We start from the raw sequence: 21287 nt of genomic DNA, 5'->3' as shown, positions 1-21287 counted from the left end.
TATTTGAAATTGATTCTGAATTTATTTCAAATGTATTTGAAAGTTATCAAGTCATCATCAATTTTTTTTTCTCAGAAAAAGTATCTGCCTCCAAACAAACTTTTATTATACAACATATTTCTTATGCTCATCATAGTTTCTTGAAAAACATGTAATTTAAAGCTTTTTCTAGACATTATTAGTATAACATTTTGCTTGGCCTAGAATAGTGTATGTGCTTAAGGTTTTCCGCTTGATAATTTGATCATAAGATTGTCCATTTGAATTAATTTCTGTTTTTAAATATCTTTTCTCTCTTTGCGAGGACTATCATATGTTCTACCCTCTTTAATTAAAATGAAAACTTATCTGATGTGTCTTATTGAATCCCTGTGAGAGAAAAAAAAAGTTTGACAGATGGTAGAGCCTGAGATAACCATTTAAGTGCATATGTAAATGAATAATGAACAGAACAGTAGGAAAAAAAGTAAGAGTGCCTGTCTATATTAAATCTCTACAGTGGTTATAGTCTGTGATGGAGTTGTCAGTCAGCTGCAAGGACAAAGAGACATTGTCAGCCCCTGTAAAACCACATCTTCCTTTGTCTTTGTTCTCATCATTTTCTCCTTGTGCAAATCCTAAACAATAGCGATGATATTCTGTGTCACAGGGAAGCTTAATGAAACCATTATTGTGGAAATAAAATAGATTGCAAGTTCAGCTTTCAGTCTTTGGAAAAAAAATTTGTACGGGTGTTTTTGTTGAACAAGGGGGAATAACGACTCAAAATGTTTGCAGCTCAAATTTAACTTCAGATTGGTTAAAGATTTAGTGAACAGCTCACGGAATATGCTGAAAGCATGCATTATTGATTAGTGTGACCACCTCAGGCATGTGAGTAGTGCAATTATGTTTGCAGCCACAATTCCCTGGAATAACAAAACTGCTGGTGAATCAAAAGAAGCCTTGTGATTTTACCACCCTGTTTTTCTAATGTCATTTTAATGATGGAGGATTTTAGATTTTTATTCATATTCACATGCCATTTCACCCACCTCTGACTGCATGTGGACAGAATTTGAAATAGGGAGTTTATAAATGCATCTTCCGTGTACATACCCACGCTGCAACTATCATTTTGTGCTGCTCTGCTCTGATCAGTGTGCACGAGAAAAGTCTTAGAGAGCTGTGGAGGCTTCTGCTTTGATGCTAATGGTGTCAGAATTGGGTATCTGTTTCTGCTCTGTAAATGAGGATCTCAGCATGTGTCAGTGCGTCTCCTCAGAACTCCAACTTGTTTATGTGCTTTGAGCTTCTGTGATATTAATGTCTTTCCTTCTCCCTTCTTTTTTTTTTCCCCCTTCTGTCGCAACCCTCTCTGTGCAACCCCCATTCCCATGTTGTTTCCTGGAAGGTGTTACCAGGCATACTGCAGAAACATTGCTGTATCTTACCTGACAAGAAAACAGGTAAGGACTAAGCGGAGGGTCCCCTCTCTTCTAAACCCTCAGCGCCGGGATAAAAGCAGAGTCACTCATGATTTTAATGAGTGCGTGGTCCTGAACATTTGTCTGTTTTTGTCTGTGTTGTGTTCGTCTACAGCTTGATGGTAATATATCTCACACAAATTTTATCTTTCTTGTTCCTCTCTGTCCAAATGAAACTGATTGTCAGTTTATGATTGGAATTTCCTCTTCAGCGTTCTGTAATTATCTTTGAACTACTAACTAGCAAAGTTGCCAGATTTCGACACAGTTCAAAAAACATCATGGTTTTGAGAGATGCACAGAGAATTCAGCCTCAGAACAATTTCGAGCTGGATTGACCCTTACCGGTAACTGGGGGGGTCAGAAACTAAAATAATCTGTTTTTGAAATAAAGGCTGTTCTGACAAGGACACTTTAAAAAAAAAAAAAAAAAAGAGACTTTCTGAAAGGTAACTTTTTCTGTCCAAATTAATGTCTTTGTTGGTATATACTGTAAGTTTTCAGATTACCAGCAACTATTTTTCAAAAAAGGGACTAGCAACAGGTTTTTCACCTTTTTTCTGGTGAATCTAATCAATCAACTTCAATCAACTTTATTAAAGACGCAGAATAGGTCCATAGTGTGAAGATCTAAAAAGAAATGCAATAATAAAATAATAAAACACAGTAATAAAAAATTTAAATACAGCAAACACAAAAGCAAGTCACTGAGTTGCCATAAGGCTACATCGCCAGTGAGTCTAGTAGTTCTAATGTAAAGCCATGCATCGTTTTCATTCTTCTCAAGTGCAGTGGTTGCTGCCCTCCTGAAGCACTCACAGGGTCTAAAGTCCTTACTCAGCAGCCCCTTCCAGCTGCAGTCAGAGCCCCTCCCTAGCTACTTGTCCACCCTGCTAATCAACTGTGCATGTGCAAACCCTCCACTGGCTGATCCTCTTACAGTCGGAGCAGGATGTAAATAGAAAATTATTGTTTTCTAAAATAAACAATTTCTGTTGACTTCTTGGCTCAAAGTTAATGTGGCTTGTATACAGAAAAAGTCAAAAATGATCATCTTTCACTGTCACTTGCAGGATTTAAATAGATCACAGGATTCAAAGCCGAACTGGACTTTAGTTAAAGTAGAGTTAGCAAGAAAACTGAATGGATAATTTTAAAATGATTAAAAGGACTGGGGAGGTAAGAATGGAAGAGATTATAAAGGACAGAGAGAATACAATGATACACTTTTAATCTGTCTGTTATTAGATATGGTGGATTTAGAAACATTGGCAACTTTTTGGAAAGTAATGTTTTAAAATACCTTCAAAAGAGAGTTTACAAATGCTAGCTACTCGCTACACTAATTACTCTTATCACATGCCAAACTCCAATAATGTTGGTTTCATTTACAATAATCATACAAGCTGTACAGCACATAGTGGGATTTCCTCCTGTTTCTATTATAAATAATTAAGTGCTTGTAGCATAAAGAAAATAATAAAATATTTGAACTCTGTTTTAGCTATTAAAAGAAAATTACATTTGGGCAAATTATTATCAGCAATTCAAAACTTTCTAGAATGTGCAGATTGTAAATAGGCCACAAAACTCTAGTTGATGCATCTCTAGGTACGTTGGTTTATTTATCAAATTTAATTGACAAAGGGAGGGAGACATTTGGGAGCAGTTACTGTGACTTGTGATGATGATGGGCTTCTTCACATCATTTCAGGTATGAAGAGGTTGCTGATGAAATTGAAGAGCAGGGAAATATATTCAGGTACCTGACCACTGTTCTAACCATAATGACTTCCTTTGTACCTTTTTATGGGCGCTCCTTTGGCAATTCAACCTCCCTAGACCCTGGATTGCAATGAGACCACATGCAAATGGGTTCACACTCCATTCATCTCATTACCAAAGCTTCAGATGCTGCTCGGGGTGCAGGGGGATTGTTTTTTTTTAAGGCTCATGTCAATTTTGTTATGGCAATAATGCACTTTTGATTATGACCTTGGTCTTCTGTTTGGCATTTTGTTCATTTGTTGTTGTTTTTTTAAGTTGCTACTAACGTGCATTGTCCTGATGCGACAGACAGAATCACAAAAGGGTGGAGCTGCAATCTTGAGTGTAATTAAATCCATTGAAGCTTGCTACCTTGCACGTGTAACACCTCTAAGCCATTACATGTGTGAAATTAATATTTTACATACTGCCAACGGCACTGTAGTTTCCAAATAGTTTAATCTTTTCCACTGAGAATTTGGGGCAAAGGTGTGTTGGATAGAGCTAACCTTGCTTTCACTTTAGTATTTTTGCATCTGTATTGAGTTATGTGCAAACATGTGAATGCAGTCGTGGTAGCAAAATGAATTTGGCTGTATGAGCTCGCACCCTCAGTTAAGGTTGTGAAGAGCAGTTCACCTCTGAAAATGACGCTTTTCTGACTGAATGCATTTGTAAGAAAAGCACACAACACATCACTTAGAAAAAAAAACCCTGCTCCATTAAAGTTTATTGATCACTGCTGAGCCGAATGGAACCAGGCCTGCTGCAAAGTAGCATTTACCTTGGCATCCTGTTGCCATAGAAACGAGGCTTGTAGATTCCAGCTTTGTGTTCAGTCCCATTTGTTAGCAGCATTACTCATTTGCATTGTTGTCAGTTCTTGAATTTAAAGGTGATGACGAGGTGCTTTAAGTAAATACATCTTTTGGTTATGCTAATTAGATAGTACATTATAGTTCTAATCTGATCTGAGGACACTTTTTGGTGAAAAATTTTGAAGTGGAGCAAGGATATTTATAAAGCACGACTTTAAGATCAAACAACGGAAAATGGATTTAATCTGCTGGTGATGGTGATTGTTTGCTGCATTCTGTGTTTTTATGTTTATGTGCCCTGCTGTGCTAAGTTATATTGAATTATGGCGCCCTCTTCTGACCAGCATCTCAGATCTCACACTCAGAAAGTTCTCCCATCTGTTCTCAAATTCTTCTCTGTGCTTTGACAACATTTGCATAAAAAAACTTAAAGGAAGAGGCTTATCTTTCACCCTGCCTGTCACTGGCAAACCCCTACCCCCCTCTGCTCCTAATGGACTCCATATGTAGAACTTCTGTCCTGATGAGCACTCTGTACTTCTATGCTTCTCATTTGCGGGGCTTTTCTATTTATAGACATGAATTAATGTGTGACGATTTGACAATTTTTGGTGCCTCTTCTCATGTTCGTGCTTATCTTGCATCCTGCCATCATGGTCTTCCTGTGGCTTCATCAAAGCCAAATTCTTGCGTCTTAGTGATCACGTGTTTAGAGCCACCGAATGAGGATACGAGGAATTTTGCTGTACATAACCAGTAGAATTTAGCGAATGTCTCACAGAATCTAATGCCTTTATTTAGGTGTCATGTCATGACAATAGCTGGAACTACACAGTTAAATACTTATATTGTCTTTTAATGTATTGGGAACTTTCCAGTTAACATGTTCTTATTCTTGGAGATTTAATTTTGTTTCTCTTTTACTTGCTAAGTTTTAATATTGCATGCAGTTGTTCAAATTTCTGTATGATGCTGCCCTCCTTGTTTAAATTCCTGCTGTTCACAGTGCAACTTAGCATTATCGTTATGCATATTTTAAAACCAGGACGTGGCTGTGGCCTGGGTCTGTGTGATATTTACTAACAGCATGCAACACTTTCAGTTGCATGAGTAGAGCATTCAAAGTAGTATCTTTGCATGGAGCCTACCAAAAAAGGTTGTTCTAGATGTAGCGGCATAAAACCTTTCAAAAAGGTCCACTTTTTCAGGCATTTGTCAGAATTAAAAATGACTAAACCTGCACCAGACCTTAACGTTGAACATTATGCTTTACTTGCTAGTAAACTCAAAACATGATTTCAAAGATGCTACATTGAAATAAAAACAAATAATATGGGAAACAGTTTTGTGACACAATCTGTTTTTATATAATAAGATGAATATTTGTGCTATTTTATGTTTGTTTAGGCTAATCAGCTGTCCCAGTTTTTTTTCCTTGTACGTTTATCTCTGAAGCAAGTGTTTGTGTTTGTCAGGGCAGCTCATAGCATTTTGTTTTGAAGGGTTCCTCTGAAACAAACAAACAAACAAAAAAAAAATCAATAGCCAGATAGTATTTTCCCCATGCAGTATCCACAATACCTGCTTATCCTTGCAGAGTCGTGGTGGGGCTATCTTTAGCTGTCATTGGGTGAGAGGAGATGTAATACCAGGGCAGATCGTCAATCAGCCAGGAGAAACAACCATGCACTCACTCATACCTAAGACAACTTGGAGAGACCAATTAACCTGACAGTTATGTCTTTGGACTGTGGGAGGAAGGTAGAGAACCCAGAGAGAATCTGTGCATTCAGACTTCATTCAGAAAGACTAAAGGCTGGAATTCAAACCACATGACTCCCTCCAAGCCAACAGTTCTACCAACTGTTCTATTTTCTGTTTTGTCTTTCTTTTTTTTGCTATACACAAAACCATTAATTAGCTTCTTAACTACTAAAGCGTTGTGATTTATATGTGTGTCATGTAGAATTTGTCTGGAGACATTTTGCCATGAACACAAATCAACCCACCAGACTTATGGTTTCAGATGAGAAGTTAAGAACATTTCTTTGGAAAATCTCACAAATCTACATGTAAGGGAGTGTTTCAGTCCTAATCTCACTCGATCCTACATAACTCAGCAGTCTAAAACATTTTCCATTTGTCCTGGCTCAGAAACGGCAACGTCCCTGAACTGCAACGGCTTTAATGGCTCTTGTGCCTTATGGAGCCTCTGTCTGGTGTCACAACATGTCCATCTTAATGCTTCACATGTCCTGTCTGAGCTGCTTCATCCCACTGTGAATCTCTCTGACACGAGAATGAAACAGCAGCTGCTCTATTAGCTCGGGTAATTAACGGGCGGGCTGTCGCGTTCCTCTGTGGCATTGTGGAGAACACTCTCGCAGTACATCCTTCCCCACATTTCACACACTTTGCTTCGGATATACAAAGAATTTTCAGAACTTCTGTAAACTTGACTTGCAGGGAGAAGAGCAAATTGATGAGAGCTGGCAGTCTAATTCTTTCCTAATTCCTGCAGTGAGTGTTTACCCTTGACAACCAGCTCATCAACTCTCTCTTTTCCTCGGCACTCCCTCCAGCGCCATGAAGGCAGACTCACTGAACTGTTAAGAGTGGGTAGCTTTGCAGCGAGACGTTTTTTCTTCCCCTCCGGAGCACTTCCTCTAAATATACAGACAGCTAAAGTTTCAAGTTAATAGTATAGAAAAAGATCCAGATAAAAATGAACAGCCACTGTTTTTTTTTTTTTGGAATTATGAAAATCAGAGAGCCTGCTGATATTCCATAATTGAAGTATGTATTTTTTGTGCTTGTCCCTGTGAAGACTTCTGTCATTGAAGTTAGTCAAGGAGGACACCTGGCCTCTGTAGACTGCATATCTCAGCCTCCCTGACATAATGGGTAAACTGGAGAGGAAGATTTGATTTCACATGGAGTCCGTAAGTCGTTTAGGTAGCTTATCAACGGATGAATGACAATGTCATAGAGTTCAGCGAGAAAGGCGACCTGTTTCTGTTGCTCTGCTGAAAAGCTTCTCATTTTCTCCTCGTCTCCTTGCCTCCCTCCTCATTGGCTCTCTGAAACACAGAAACAGAAACACATTGTGTTTCTGCGCTCATCAACAAACAGTTCACAACCTGTACCTTCCACATGATTAGAGCTGTAGTCTGTTTTCACTGTTGCAGCAGTAAAAAAAGAGCTTACTCCTTCTATGTTATTTTTATCAGAGCAGAATGACAATCCTTTGCAAAAATATTAAATTTCACTTTATCTGTTTATTCCCCCCACTAATTTTCACATTATAACCACAGATGAAAAATGATTTTGTTTGTATTTTAAGCGTCTAACATAATGTGGTGTTTATAAAAAAAGAAAGCATGATGATGAATAAAAATCTGCACAGCATGAGGTGAAAATATATGTTTTATTCTGATACCTCTAAATTAAATCCTGTGAAATCAAATACTTTTGAATTATACTGAATTACTAAATAGAGTGCACCTGTGTTTGGTTTAATAGTGCAAAAACATGTTTTTCTGTTGACTGGGCAACGTTTTGTATGCACTCCAGAATCTGGCTTGTTTGAGTGAAAGAAGAAAGCCAGGGTTGAAAGAAAGTCATAAAAAGTTCTCTTTTAAATACAGCAAACATGTGGAAAAGTGTTATAGTCAGAGGAGACCAAAACTGTACTTGCTGGTCTGCATGCAAAGCATCAAGTGTGCCATGCAGCACATTGCAATGTGGGTGTTTGTCTTCAGCAGAAAGATGTAAACTGGTTAAAGTTGATGAGGAGCTAAATTTATAGCAATGGTAGAAAGATAAAAAAAAAAAAAACCTGAGATTACAGCTAAGGCTTACGTATAGTCACCAAATGCATACTCATACCACACTTTTCACACTTTATTACTAAATTATTGACCCATTTCCTTATCATAACCAATTCTACACTGCTTTGTCTTGGCTTATCATCAAAACCCAGTTAAACAGATGGAGGCGTGTGGTTGTAATGTGACATAATCTGATAACTCTTAGGGATACGATTGCTTTTCCAGGTCACTCTAGTGTTAATGAGAGATGTAAATATTTACATAATGAAAGTGCAAATAATGAAACATCTTTCTTGCTTAAAATTGGATTATGCAAAAATAGACACTTTTGTATTTTATGCTGAATTTATTGTAATAATAGAATTTGTTGGCACAAAGGAAGCCGACTTTCCTCAAGCTTCCTCTCTGCGTTCGTTGAGGAAACCCGAGAAGAAACCGCATCATGCTGCCTGCATGGTAATACCTCCTGCTTTCATGGAACAGCTTGATAGAATTGGGGTTGCAAGGTGAAGTAGGCGGGTGATTGTAAAAGCTTGTTTGCAGTCTGTGGCATGGCTGATCAGTTAGATTGCTTTTTGAAGTACAAAGTTTCCTGAAAATGTATCCGTGGATAAAGATGGTCAGAACGCGCAAAAATAATAGCCTGTGGTGATACTGAAGAAAAATGCTTCACAATTAGTTTCTATAGATAATCAAAGCTATTCCACATGAACAGGAGAGCACTAAAACTTTAAAATTATTTTAGCATGTGTTTAAAAAGTATAAGAAGAATTAATAGACCTTATAAATGGCACTGACATTGAATACAATGTCCTGACATTGTTGTCACGCCCTTTTGAAGCAGTCCAACAAGCCATTTAACTTGGCGTGTTGCAAAGACATAGCATTTGTTTCTTAGATGCTATCATTTAAAAAAAATTCAAATGATCTGTGGATAAAATATAGAGATAAAACTGATTTCCGAACTGAGATATTCTGAGAGAAAACCTGGCAGTGTAGAATTTTAGCTGTTTCCAGTTTCCATTTGGCAGATCAGGACCAGTTAACCGTAAAATCTCCCAATTCCGGTTCAATTTCTCAGTGGCTTTAAAAACGGCAACAAGCTAAATGACAGATGTATCTAGAAATAGAAGATATGAAGGGAAAAGACTTTTCTTCTATGGATTATTTGTTATTTAAAGCAGCTGCTCCTGTATGGTTAGTCGAATAGCCTCAGTGTTAGACCAGAAGAGAGGAAGACTAGGCTTTCCTAAAATGATGTGATCAAAAGATTACCTGTCAAACCTCAAACCGTGTAAAACATTGTGGAGATTTCATGTTTATGACAGTTCAGTTCAGATTACAACACGGTTAATAATTTTGAAAGGCCGTGTTGGATACACAAACGTTTTCCTCTTTGACATCAAGCAGTTGTTCTCTTTTTTACCTTCTTTTATCCTGCTACTTTCCCTGCAGCCCATGTTGTTGTTGCACTCAATGTTCTGGACATGTTTCTCCCACTGCTGCAATTACACCGAAACAACACTACTAACTTATCCCAGTTCTCATTATTAACACGGCGGCAGTTGTGAATAAATGGCACTCGTTTAGTAGCCTGAAGCTCTCTGACACCTGACAAGGAGAGTTGAACAGTTCTCTTGTTTCAAGCTTGCAAACAATGTAACAATACCAAATACATAGTATCCCTTTATTTGCTATTGCATGGGAACCATTGTGCGTCCACAGTTCCGCTGCCGTTTAAACAGAACTGAAATATAAAAATGAAAACGGCAGTTTCATTGGCTACATTTGTCCTACTTTTTGCTGCTGTCAGATGTGTAAGTCCCGAGAAATGGGTGATAACTCATGCTATCACCTTTAACAAAAAGAAACATTTTCTCCACCTGTCAGCCTGCATTTTTGTCTGTGTGGTATTTACAGAGGCTCAGATTTAGTTTTGGTGCTATGATTGTGACAAATAACAGCAGCCATGTCTGCTTCCGACATCCGTTTGTTTTTAGAGGAAAAGGGCATTATCTGTGGAGGAGCTGCAGCCAGTGGTCCAGCAATTGGCTGCATGGAGAAGCTAACCGTAACGTGATATTTCAGGATCAAAGCGAACATGAGAGGAAAAACTCAAATTGCTATTCTGCTCTGATATTTTTCTCTTGAACATATATTATTGGTATTTGTTTGTAGATGCACCTTGTAAAATGATTAGGTGTACATGCAAAAGTTTTGCAATAACTTGTGATCATATAGGAATAAATAATAAGCATTTACACATTCGCACTTTCAATTTCAATCTATAAATTAAAAAGGGGGTTTTGTTTACCTACGATCATTTCTTGGCCAAATTTGACTAATTTCTTTTTTTCTTTAAAGTCAGTGGCACAAATACCTTTATCGCTTTTTCTTGTATCTGCAACTCAGATACCAATAAGCTTTTAGCAGCTGGTATTTTTTTGTGCACTCCATGTATCACCGGTTTGATATGGGAGAATACTATTTACTGTGGTTGTGGTTGTGGCTGGGTGTGGCTGACATAACTACACATATGGGTAAAGCCACCCCATTTTGGATCCACAGGGCCTCAATTCAGAATTGGCAAACTTCGTCAGGGCAGAAAGAGACTATTTGCTTTTATATTTCTTAACTATTTTGAGCAAGAGTTGACACTCTAAAGAAGATTTGTCTGATTTCACGATTTTTGTCAATTTTTGTTTTACATCCTGTTGACAAATTTCCCACAAGACGTAGTAAAATCACAAGTAGAAATCGTTTAGCAGCTTGTGACACTGTGTGGTATTTTTATTGCACAAAATGACCTCCGGTTCATTCTGTCTATAATCGTTTGAGCTCTGCGGTGGAGCAATGTTGGGAATAACTGCCAAAGTACAACCCCTCACTGCTTCTGTAATGATGTCCTGCCTGCTTGATTGCGCCTCTTATGGTCAGAGCCACGCGTCTGACTGGTCAGACGATAAAAGATGACCAGTGTCAGACTCATTTCGCAGCTCATCAGGACAGTGCAGGCCTAACGAGCAGAGAGCATTTGGGTGAATGAAAAGAATTACAAAGTTATAAAATGAAACAAGCTATAGAAGTGGTTCACTATTAATTTTATTACATATATTTGATAAAAAAAATTAAAGACCTTTGGGATTATACCAGTGGTATTATTTTTATATACATTTAATTTTGTTTAGGGATTCATAAAGTATTTTGGAGCTTTATTGAACTGAATACGTTGAGAAAATTGGAGTATACATCACATAGTTTATTTATTCAGTCATATAACTTTGTCTTTCAGTGGTGTGTTTCTTGAAAACAAATATATCAGTTTTAATGGAAAAGCAAATCCAGTTGATATCTAAATATTTCAAGCTAAAACCAAAAATTAGAGTAAGACTATAACATGCATAATACACTGACCCTCTTAAAATGTTGGCTGGAATTGTCATTAATGAAGACATGCAGGTACTTTGAGGAAGCTCATTTCTAAACTCCCGTTTTGTTGAAAACTCAAAGTCTTTGCGTTATAAAAACCTGAAAAAACCTAGAAATTTGAGTCAGAAGAAATATTGAGTTTTGAAATGGATAATGACTGCGGGTCAAAGTCAACAGAATCATAAAACAATGACAACTTTATCTGCTTTCAAGATGGATCCCATACATTTTCTGTCAAAAGTTGAACTCTCTGCTTTGCAGAAATTGGCCTTATGCTCCAACACACTGTCACCTATTGATGAAGATTAACGAAGAAACGCCTCAACACAGCAAACAGAAATAGACACAGTTGATCAGAAAACATGTTGCAGTTACTAACACTTAGATTTTACAAAAGAAATCATGGACTTTTCTAATATATTTACTGTATGCTGCGGATATTTGAACCAGAGTACTCATCATGCTTTTACAAAGAGTTTGTATTTCTTTAATTAGACAGATTTCTGTCATTCATTTTGCCACCCTCAGATATGGAAAACAACACAGTAACTCTCATTTGCATGGATGCAGAAACCAATTTCGCTGCTCATGGCCAAAAAAAAAGGAAACGCTCCAAGAAGCCACTCCACCCAAATGAACAGACAGACAGTTATGAAGACACATGGCTGTTATCTTGTCCATCCATCTAGTGTCCCTGACAGCGCAGACCTAAATGAGAGCCTCTTGGGACCACCACAGGGGGAATCATGCACCGGGGTCTTATTAGGACAGCAGTGATCGTGTTCTTCTCTTCACCGTCTAGCATCAGCAGAGAACGTCGGGGATTAATGATAAGGACACGCAAAGCTGCCTTGAACTTATAAATTGCATTTTACATTATCAGCGGAAGTGAAAGTAAACCCAACCATCACTCTGTTTTAAAGCTAAATGTATTGAGAGGCTACAGGAAATTAGTGAGTAAAAAGTAAGTAAAAAAATGTCAGTGTTTGAGATTTATGTGATAGACATAACACACGCATGCATATGTGATCCGATGGAAAATTATGTGGGTTTTCAAAATTCAACTGCACATTATACAAATGTTTGTTGTGCATTTATATTAAGTATTTTCCTTCTACTTTGTAACTTTGTAATGTTGTTTGACTCTGTGACATACAATCCTTGTAAACCTTACGGTTGTACATTGACATGTTAAAAGTCTTAGAGGTTTGGTGCTTTAGCAAAGTGCTTACATATAAGGTTTCATGTAAATGTTCACATTTGCTCTTCTACTTTTTCACCTTGTAAACTTTTTTTTTTTTTTTTCATTTGGAAAGAATCAGTCCCTGTGAAGAGATAAAGTCATACTTTGAAATTCTTATGACTACCGGGAAGGAAACGTAATTTGATTATCTAATAAAATTTGTGTTTTATAATGGCAAAACATAATCATCTGAAGTGTTTTGGATCTCTAAAAGGGCTGCTGAATAATAATAGTTGGAACTACGATTTTGAAATTCTTAGATTCGCCATGAGATGGTGCTATGTGTCTAAAATAGGAGCTTTACTTTGGTTTGCATAATTACTTTATTGTGTACAGTAACATTGCTTACGTCTATGTAGACGAGTGCTGATTAATGGCTTTTAGCTTATTAATTTAAATGTTATTTCTGGTGGTTGGGCATAGATGGTTTGTTTCTGGAAGTGAAGGGCTATGCAAGGACACAGGAAGCTGTAGCTCCAAAGCTCTTTTAGCCACTTTTTCACTCCCCAGCCTCATAATAAGATTCACCCGCACTGCTTAGCATTCACCTGTCATGGACTATGAGTCAGCTTATCTTCAGTCGACAAGACTGAGAGCTTGAATCTCACTGAACGGGCCTTTGCTATAGATTTTTACATCACTTTTTCATGGTACAGATTGCCTGGGAGGAAACGGTGCTGGAATATGGGCTATGAGAACAGACCAGGGAACTGTGAAGGATTTTTTTTTTGCCTTTTGACATCAGGATGCATCAGCTCAGCGAGTTTTTTCTGCTTGCAACTACACATATGAACAACACTTTAATTAATCAGACTTCAAGTACGGAGGGGGCTTAATTGAACATCATACTAGTTCTGTTTGCAGGCTTGGAGAATAATTGAAACGTAACCGGAGATTGATGATCAATAATTATCTTTGATCTTTTCCTAACTGCTTCTAATCTGTTCCCATATGTTTTGTTGTGATCAGTATTCCCATATAATATTCACTGTTTCTCGTTTATTATTCACAGTATTTTGACCACACATTAAAATTTTCACTGTTGGTGCAGTTGAATCACTTGCAAAATTGAAGCAATTAATCATGGTTGGGGCACCTATTATTACCATTAAGCTCTGCCAGGAAGTGATCTGAGTCAGCATATATCGACAAGAGTCCATTTAAATACTTTAATTATTAATAAGCTGTCTCAAGCTTAAATCCTGCATAGCTGGGGATTTACTCACAACAAAAAACCAGAGGCCAAATGCTAATTCTGTTGAGATTCAAGTAATGTAAAGTTATAGGCAGAAAAATATACCCCACATTGCAAAACTATATACAGCTCTTACATGTACTTTGTGTTAGTATAGTGAGGTATAATTAAGTATAAAGAAAATGATTGATGATTTCCAAGCTTTTGAAATAAATGAAACATGTCTTCCATACACTTATGTTTGTTGAACCACTTTCAATTGCAATTAAACAGCTGCTGGATTTTAGGTTATGGTTTTACCAGTTTTGCCCATTTTTCTCTGTAAAGCAGTTCAATTCAAGGCTAAAATCTTTCCACAGATTCTTAGCTGAATTTAGGTTTGTGCCAATGCTATGTATGGATCTAGTTTGATCTGAACAGTGACACTGCAGCTCTGGTTACCACAGGCCTTTCAGGATTACTCCAGTGTTTGTGAAAAAAATTGTACAGTCTAACAAGTATTGAACTTGCAACAAAAAACTGCTGAATGACAAGTTTGTGACCAAATTTTGCAGAAGTTATATCATCCTTGGATCAGAGATCAATTAATTGGTTGCGGTGGACTTTATTTAAGGGTCACAGAAGTAAGGGTTTGAATGCGAATGCATGCCACATTTTTTCAAGTCTTTTTAATCTGAAAGTTTGTAAATAAAATGTAAGTATTTCCCATCTACTTCACAAAAACACACGTCTTTTGTTCACAGTAAATCCCACTAAGATAAACAACAGTTTGTGGTTTAAACATAGCAAAATGTCAAAGAGTTCATGGGCAGTGAGGCAATGTGTTGTACCTTTCTTATGGCTCTCATTGATTTAATGATTTTATCCTTAAAAGCCAAAGCAAAAACAAAGAAACTTTTTTTGTTTCGTTACTGATCAAAGGAAGCTGGACTCATTCTGATGTAGCACTCCAGGAGTCAACAGCTCGGAGTTCTGTTGTCTGCCATCGGTGTGGGAATTTGGGAGATTGCTGATGTGTGAAGAGTTATTTGAGGAAGTGTAGTCTGCAGACACGGACTCACACATCATCCCCTGTCCAGTCTTTGTAATGGAGCAAGCCACCATGCAGAGGGAACATGAAGGCCAAAGCTGCCATTCATCCATGCTGGCCAGAGGCCCAGAAGGGAAGGAGGAACACCGATGGGTTGCTTGAATTTGTGTCCCTTTCTTTCTTTCTATTCTCCCTATGAGGGAAAGGAAACAAAACTCTATGTCATCACTTGGTGCTGTTTTTTTTTTTCCTTTGGGGTGAAAGTCCTGAAAAAAATTCATACCTTTCACAGAGAGACGCACTTCAGTATTGTGCTCTGACCGAACCTGTTCCCAAATCATTTTTTCTTTCCCCACTCTAACCTTCATCTTATCTATCTGTTCCTGTCCTTTACTCACCTTCATTTCCCCACCCTTGCATGACTTGAACATATTCTGCCACTCGCGCTGTCCTTTTTCCACAGAGCTAGTTCTGCTTTATCTTATTACATATGACAAGGAAGGAAGGAAGGAAGGGAAAAAAGGAAGATTCATGCATGACAGGTCTTCTTAATTCTTTTTTGTCTTTAAACTTTCTCTTCCACCCATGCCCCTAATGCTATATTCGTTTTTTTCTTGTGGGGCCGCTGCCATCTTTTATTCCTGGTCACGTAAAAATGCTGCTGGTTAATGTGCCGTACAGCTGGGCACATTTATTCTCGTATATTACCTCTGACCTCTGAAGGGAAATCTTAATTACAGGAGTGTGATCTTTTGACCGTGTGTCTCTGTTTTTTTTTTTTTTTGACAGTGCCAGCAGTCTATTGCAGATGGAGTGCCTCTGTTATCACACCTGGCTAAAATATAAAATTGAAGGATTATACTAAACCCCAGCTGGGTGACTGTTCCTGTCACCTCTGTCACATGGATTTCAGCATGTCTCTGACTTCTTCTTGAGCAACAAAATTGTTTTATTCAGTGTATAAATAACATTTACTGAGTACTGTTTAGTGTATTCAGCCCATACAGTAAATTCATGTAACGATTTGTCTGCTGTGTCTCAATGTTGGTGGCGATGTCTTGTCTGGTTTGCTGTCATACCTGGGCTCTGAGAGAAGTGGATGGATTAAGAATTAAGGAATTGAATATCTAGAGAGAGAGAAAAAGAGAAAGTGACAGAATAAGGAGAAGTGGTAATGAGGGACTGTGGGGATGAAGCTAGGCTTCTTGAGCATAAGGAAAACGGGCGGTCATACTGTAGCAATGAGGCATTAATGAAACTGAACAGTTTTGGAAAAGTACTTACACTATTTGAACTTTTTTGAATATATTTTGTAGCAGTATAACCAGAAACCTAAATAGATTTTGTTTGTTGGAGTTTTAGCTGATAAACCAACCCAAAGTACTGCTTACAATTATGTGGAAGAACATCAAATCTTTACAGTTTTTGCATAGGTTTGCATGCTGCCTCACCCTCTCAGATAGTACAAAATAAAATCCAGTTCAACCACTTGGCATCAGAAGAACCTAATTAGCAAAGAGTCAGTGTGTGTGCAACTTCACATCATTAGGAAAGGATTTGAGAAGGTCTCAGAGATTTGTTAGAAAACATCAGTGAAAAAAATAGGATCACAGAGACTTTACAGAAAGTTGTGCAGGTCTTTAAAGCAGGGTTAAGTTATAAAATATATACCAAGCTTTGAAGATTATTAAATCTGATAATTCAGTGCCAGACAAAGAAAACACTGCAGATTTTATACGAGAGGTTAATAATGTTGTAGCATTTAGTGGCCACAATGCATTTTAAAAAGCTTATTTCTGACAGTATTCAGCTGCTAGCTTAAAACAAAATATCTGGAACAGCTTTGCCTGGTTCTAACAGTTGGATTGGCTCGATATGGCTATCTTTTAGTCGTTGGCTGTGTCTACATGATGTTATAATTTGTACCTGCAGGGCTGTGTGTATTGACCATTACATCACCAAATTTAACATGCACAGTCATTATTGTGCGAACACAATTGCTGCTTACGGTTGTTGTTTGCACCCATTAAAAGCTAATTTGCACAGCTATAATTGTGACAACCGGAGCACAGACGTGGTCGCAATCACTGTGCCATCCATCCGACAGCTTAATCGCAGCAGTCATAAGCAGAACCAAGTCCATCGCTGGTGGTGTAGATGACATTTGTTATTTATTTTTTTTTTGTTTGTTAAAATTAAGTGAAAAGCTCAAGGGAAACGCTCTTCAGCAAGCTCAACTATAGAATAACTATTTTCTAATACCCCCACACCAATAATAAAAAACACAATGTCAATTCGAAGTTACAGTTTATTATTGTCTGCCTTCCTGGAGATTTGGAATGGTTTGACCCTTTTAATGGCACAATAAATATTAACTTCTTGCCTCAGATTTGGGACAGAAACCTTCTCAGAGCGTTGGTCCTGGACAGATGCTGGTTAGATGTACCAGTTGCTGAACAACGGAGGAAAATATTCAGCTGTAGAAGACAGACTTGATGAGATTACAAATGTATAAAATAAACTAAGTCACCATGCATTTATGTAGTTACAAAGCAGCTACACTATTTCTACAGGATTATTAGGCCACTTTGCTCTGTGTTGATGAAGCTTACCTAAGAAAATCAGACGCTCAACATATTGAAAATGTTGTGTTCAACTGCTTTTCAACAAACTAAATGGTAAATGGCCTGTACTTGTTTCGTGCCTTATCTAGTGCAGAGGACTCAAAAGTGCTTCACAGTACACTGAGTCACTCACACGTTCATGCACTCGTTCATGATGGTGGTAAGGATGACATTGCAGCCACAGACACAATCGTTATTCGGTCCTCTGACAAACACCAGCATTAATTTAATGAACATGTTAGAAAAATGAACATGATCTAGGTTTGCTTCTTTCTCACGACTTCAGTGTCAACGGGCAGATTTAGTTTTATTTTCCTTTTTTATTCAGAATAGTATTATAAAAGACATGAAATATTATACAGATTTCAAAAATACTTTATCTTTAGAATAAACTCAGATATAAGCTTGTGTCGGATTAACAGTGAATAATGGAGAAGGAAGAAGTCTTGAGATAAGGTTATTTTTTTCTCCCTTCTGCAGACAAAGGTTTTTTTATTCTTGGGTATTTAGCGCATTGAATGTTTATTTATACAAATAGGGTATTTTATTAATGTAACAGTAAATTACACTTTATGTTTTAGCACTTTTTTGATAATTAACACATTTAACTTGGAAATAAAAAAGAGTTTGTATAGTTTGAACAGACTCTTCCTTGAATTATTGACCTTTTTGTGCACATACACAGCCGCTTTGCTTTTTGTACAAAGTCAAATCAAGCATATCAACTTCATTACCAACCATGGCTTTCTTTTCTTCTATTTCACTTCACAGGGATCTTTTCTCTTCCACTTCTAAAGGCATATTTGAGTTTCCATAACAAGAGATTAGAGAGGGATCTTCTCTTGCATAAAATCTCCCTTCAGGTGCAGTCTATGGGGACATTCATCCAGGTTTGAAATACAATTTATCAACAGATATTTATCTATATAAATACAGTCAGTGGTATTTCACTCAGTTCATCATTGTGTATACACACACAAATCCCATGCGTTTACATGTTGGTTGCTCAGATTTGGTCTGAACGGTGCAGACACCAGCGAGGAGCACACCTTGTGTTTTTGACTCTTGCCTGGGTTCAAGATGTTCCCAAACATATGAACTGAAGGGACCTTTTTGTTTACTAAATCCTGCCACTTTTATTCTTCCTCCCATAGTATTTTCATTTGTGCTGACTCTTCAAAGCACAACCACGCTTCTAGTCACCCAAGTTCAGGCAGTGAAAGAGGCGGAAGGATGCATCAGTCAGCAGTCAAACATAATTGCAAACCGGAGTATGGCAGACTAATTAAAAATAGAATGCTCTCATACAAAGTGAGTGCTTTAAACTTGACAAGCTTAATCTTATTTCAGATAAAGATGAGAAGCAGTTCTTGAGTTGCCCGGTCGTATCATGAGAGTCAGCTAATAAGTAGTGCAAGGTGGACCGACTGATAATACAGACTGCATGCAAACAATGTGAACACTCTGATGTTACCCGTTGTTCCTGTCATTTTGCTGCCTCCATGTAGATTTTTCAGTCATGGTTCATAAGAGAAAATGCTCTATAATTATCCCTTTTTCCTATCAGCAGTTTGGTCCTACATCAAACCCAGAAACACTTCCAGTGTTTCAAGTTGTACAGAAAATTTGAAACTGGACTTTTCATTTTTGACATTTATTGGTTAAGAAGAAGTTTAACAGTGCATTCACCATATCCTGTGAGTTCCCGTGAACAACTCTTCAAGATCATAATCCAATTATGTCTGAGTGTCTGAAATAGAGGTAAAGGGCATTGATTATCTACTATATCTCCGTATTAAAAATTAATACCTTTTAACTTGTAGTAATGAGTTTACGCATTGTCTGTAATTTAAGTTTCTAAACACAGTAATAATAACACTAATAACTTTTATTAAACCAAGCTTGTCTCATTGAGATCAAAAGATCACTTTTACCAGAGATACATGATCAAGAATGGCAGCATAAAATAATCCCAAACATTCAGTTACATAATAAAATGTATTCAAATATGCTTGAATAAAGTAAGTTTAATCTCCGTGAGGTTATAGCAGAAAAGCTAAACGATTTCTTCCTTTTTTTCTGCTCTGAAGTGAGGAACACTGAAATTTGAAGTCAGAAGAGGCCATTGGCCCTGTCTGAAGTTAAAAGAGGATTAAATATAAGGTGCTGCCAACTTGAGACTTGCTCAGTAAATCAAAACATAATAGTTCCCAAGCAGATGCACTTGGCCATTTTACTTTGGTATAAAAAAAGACAGTGACAAGTCGGGGCTCTATAATTTGTGATAAACCTCAATAATGCGCACAATCCAGCATGTGAAGACGTCCTGGAAATGTGTTACTCATGTCCTCCTTTCAACTGTCCGACTTTTTCGCTCTTAATGAATAACTGAATTTATCATAAAGTACATTTTGAAGCTGTACTTATTATACTGTAGCAGCTTGTCTCTGGTTTTTACCTTGTAAACACACTAAATTGCCATTAGCTTTTAATAAAACCTGTATTTTGGGTAAATCTATGATGAGGAGTACAGCACCTCTATCTCTGTGTATTTGAACAGGCAGGAGCCCCTGCAGTCTGTCAGATCAGATAACCGGCTGTTTCACATAAACCACTGTGATCCTTTTGTCAGTTTTTGCCACTCTACTGGTAATATCCAATAAGCAGGCAAATATACACAAGATTTGCAATGATGAGGGAGATTTTAAGATGCTGTAGCAAAAGATTATGTTGCTGCACCATGAAGTAGAAGGACAATTTTGGAGGTTTCAGACTTTGTTCTGCAGATTTTGGCTTTCTGAATTAATTGCACAAATTTAGCAGAAACAATTTCCCTCTTCACAAACTCAATGAAGCATGTGCATATTAATCGTTTGCCATAAATACGTCTGTTGTTTCTGTCTTTCAAATTACGTAGAGGTTCATTGACCTGACTGTCAATGAACCTAAGGTGTAACACGAGTTCACAGTCTGCTCACTGTATTTTTATTTTTTCAGTAAACATCAACTGTGATCCTCTTTCTGCAGCAAACACCAGATGCAGGGTTCAACGTATGCGGACAGAATTTTCTGCAAGAGGACCTATGAAATTAGTTTAAATTACAAGTTGATGATCAGTTAATTGGTGCTTTGAGCAAGTTTAGAACAAATCTTAATAAGGGAAGACATTTTTATTTGTTCAGTGAGCATCATGAAGAATAAATGTCTGTCTGTAGCCATAAATTTTGTTTAGGGCTATATTATGTTTAATTTTAATATAGACCTGAATGCTCTCATAGTTTTAGCTAGTGTAATGCAATACTCTGACATAGTTTAGTCTCATAGAAATGTTCTAAATTAAGTATTTTACGTTTTACCATCAATCAGTTTGTCATCACTGACATTTGTGAAGCACCCTGAAAAACCAAGAACAAGTTGCCAGGGAAGAAACTGAGACAAAATATAAAAAAACAAAATTTTCTGAGAAAGTGGTGATTTTGTTTTATTTTTTAAGTATACTGGTTGAAGTCATATTATTATATGATGGAGGCCACGTGGGTGAGCATTGCTGTGTGCCACTCTGACTAACTGCATCTAGTAGTTTAACACTTCAAAAATCGTTGTTTGACGTGTGCTCAGCTAATGATCAAATCTCTTTCTATGCATAAAAGACATGCATCTCTGTCTTAACTGGAGCTATACTTTTAATCCTAAATGATTTCTACCACATTGAAAAATCAAAAATTTGGATGATATTTAAGTGAAGGTTCAGTTCCTATTTTGTATGATTAATTTCATTACTTGTGTCAATTCCTTTTCACTCAGTTCATCTCACCTGGTACTGAGGGCCAGTGTGGGAATTAATCAAACCTATGATAGTAGGATCCAGTAAGGTATAATCTCCCT

General features: G+C 37.3%; 1 protein-coding gene across 8 annotated transcripts in view; it reads left to right on the top strand.

The window, feature by feature from the left end:
- The window catches only part of dlgap2a (discs, large (Drosophila) homolog-associated protein 2a), a 184945-nt gene that overhangs the window by 10575 nt on the left and 153083 nt on the right, over window positions 1–21287 (top strand). For 5 of the 8 annotated variants that reach the window (XM_008399523.2, XM_008399525.2, XM_008399524.2 and 2 more), the window contains exons 2-3: window positions 1394–1448; window positions 3181–3228. In XM_008399523.2, the coding sequence (XP_008397745.1) occupies window positions 1394–1448; window positions 3181–3228 (103 nt within the window). The remainder of the gene's footprint in view (window positions 1–1393; window positions 1449–3180; window positions 3229–21287) is intronic. The other 3 variants (XM_008399515.2, XM_008399513.2, XM_008399517.2) reach the window with 3 other exon arrangements.

This window comes from Poecilia reticulata, linkage group LG22 (assembly GCF_000633615.1).
Source record: "Poecilia reticulata strain Guanapo linkage group LG22, Guppy_female_1.0+MT, whole genome shotgun sequence".
In the NCBI taxonomy this organism is placed as follows: Eukaryota; Metazoa; Chordata; class Actinopteri; order Cyprinodontiformes; family Poeciliidae; genus Poecilia; species Poecilia reticulata.
Note: the sequence above shows the minus strand (reverse complement) of the source record. Positions and strands in the feature narration are given on the sequence as shown.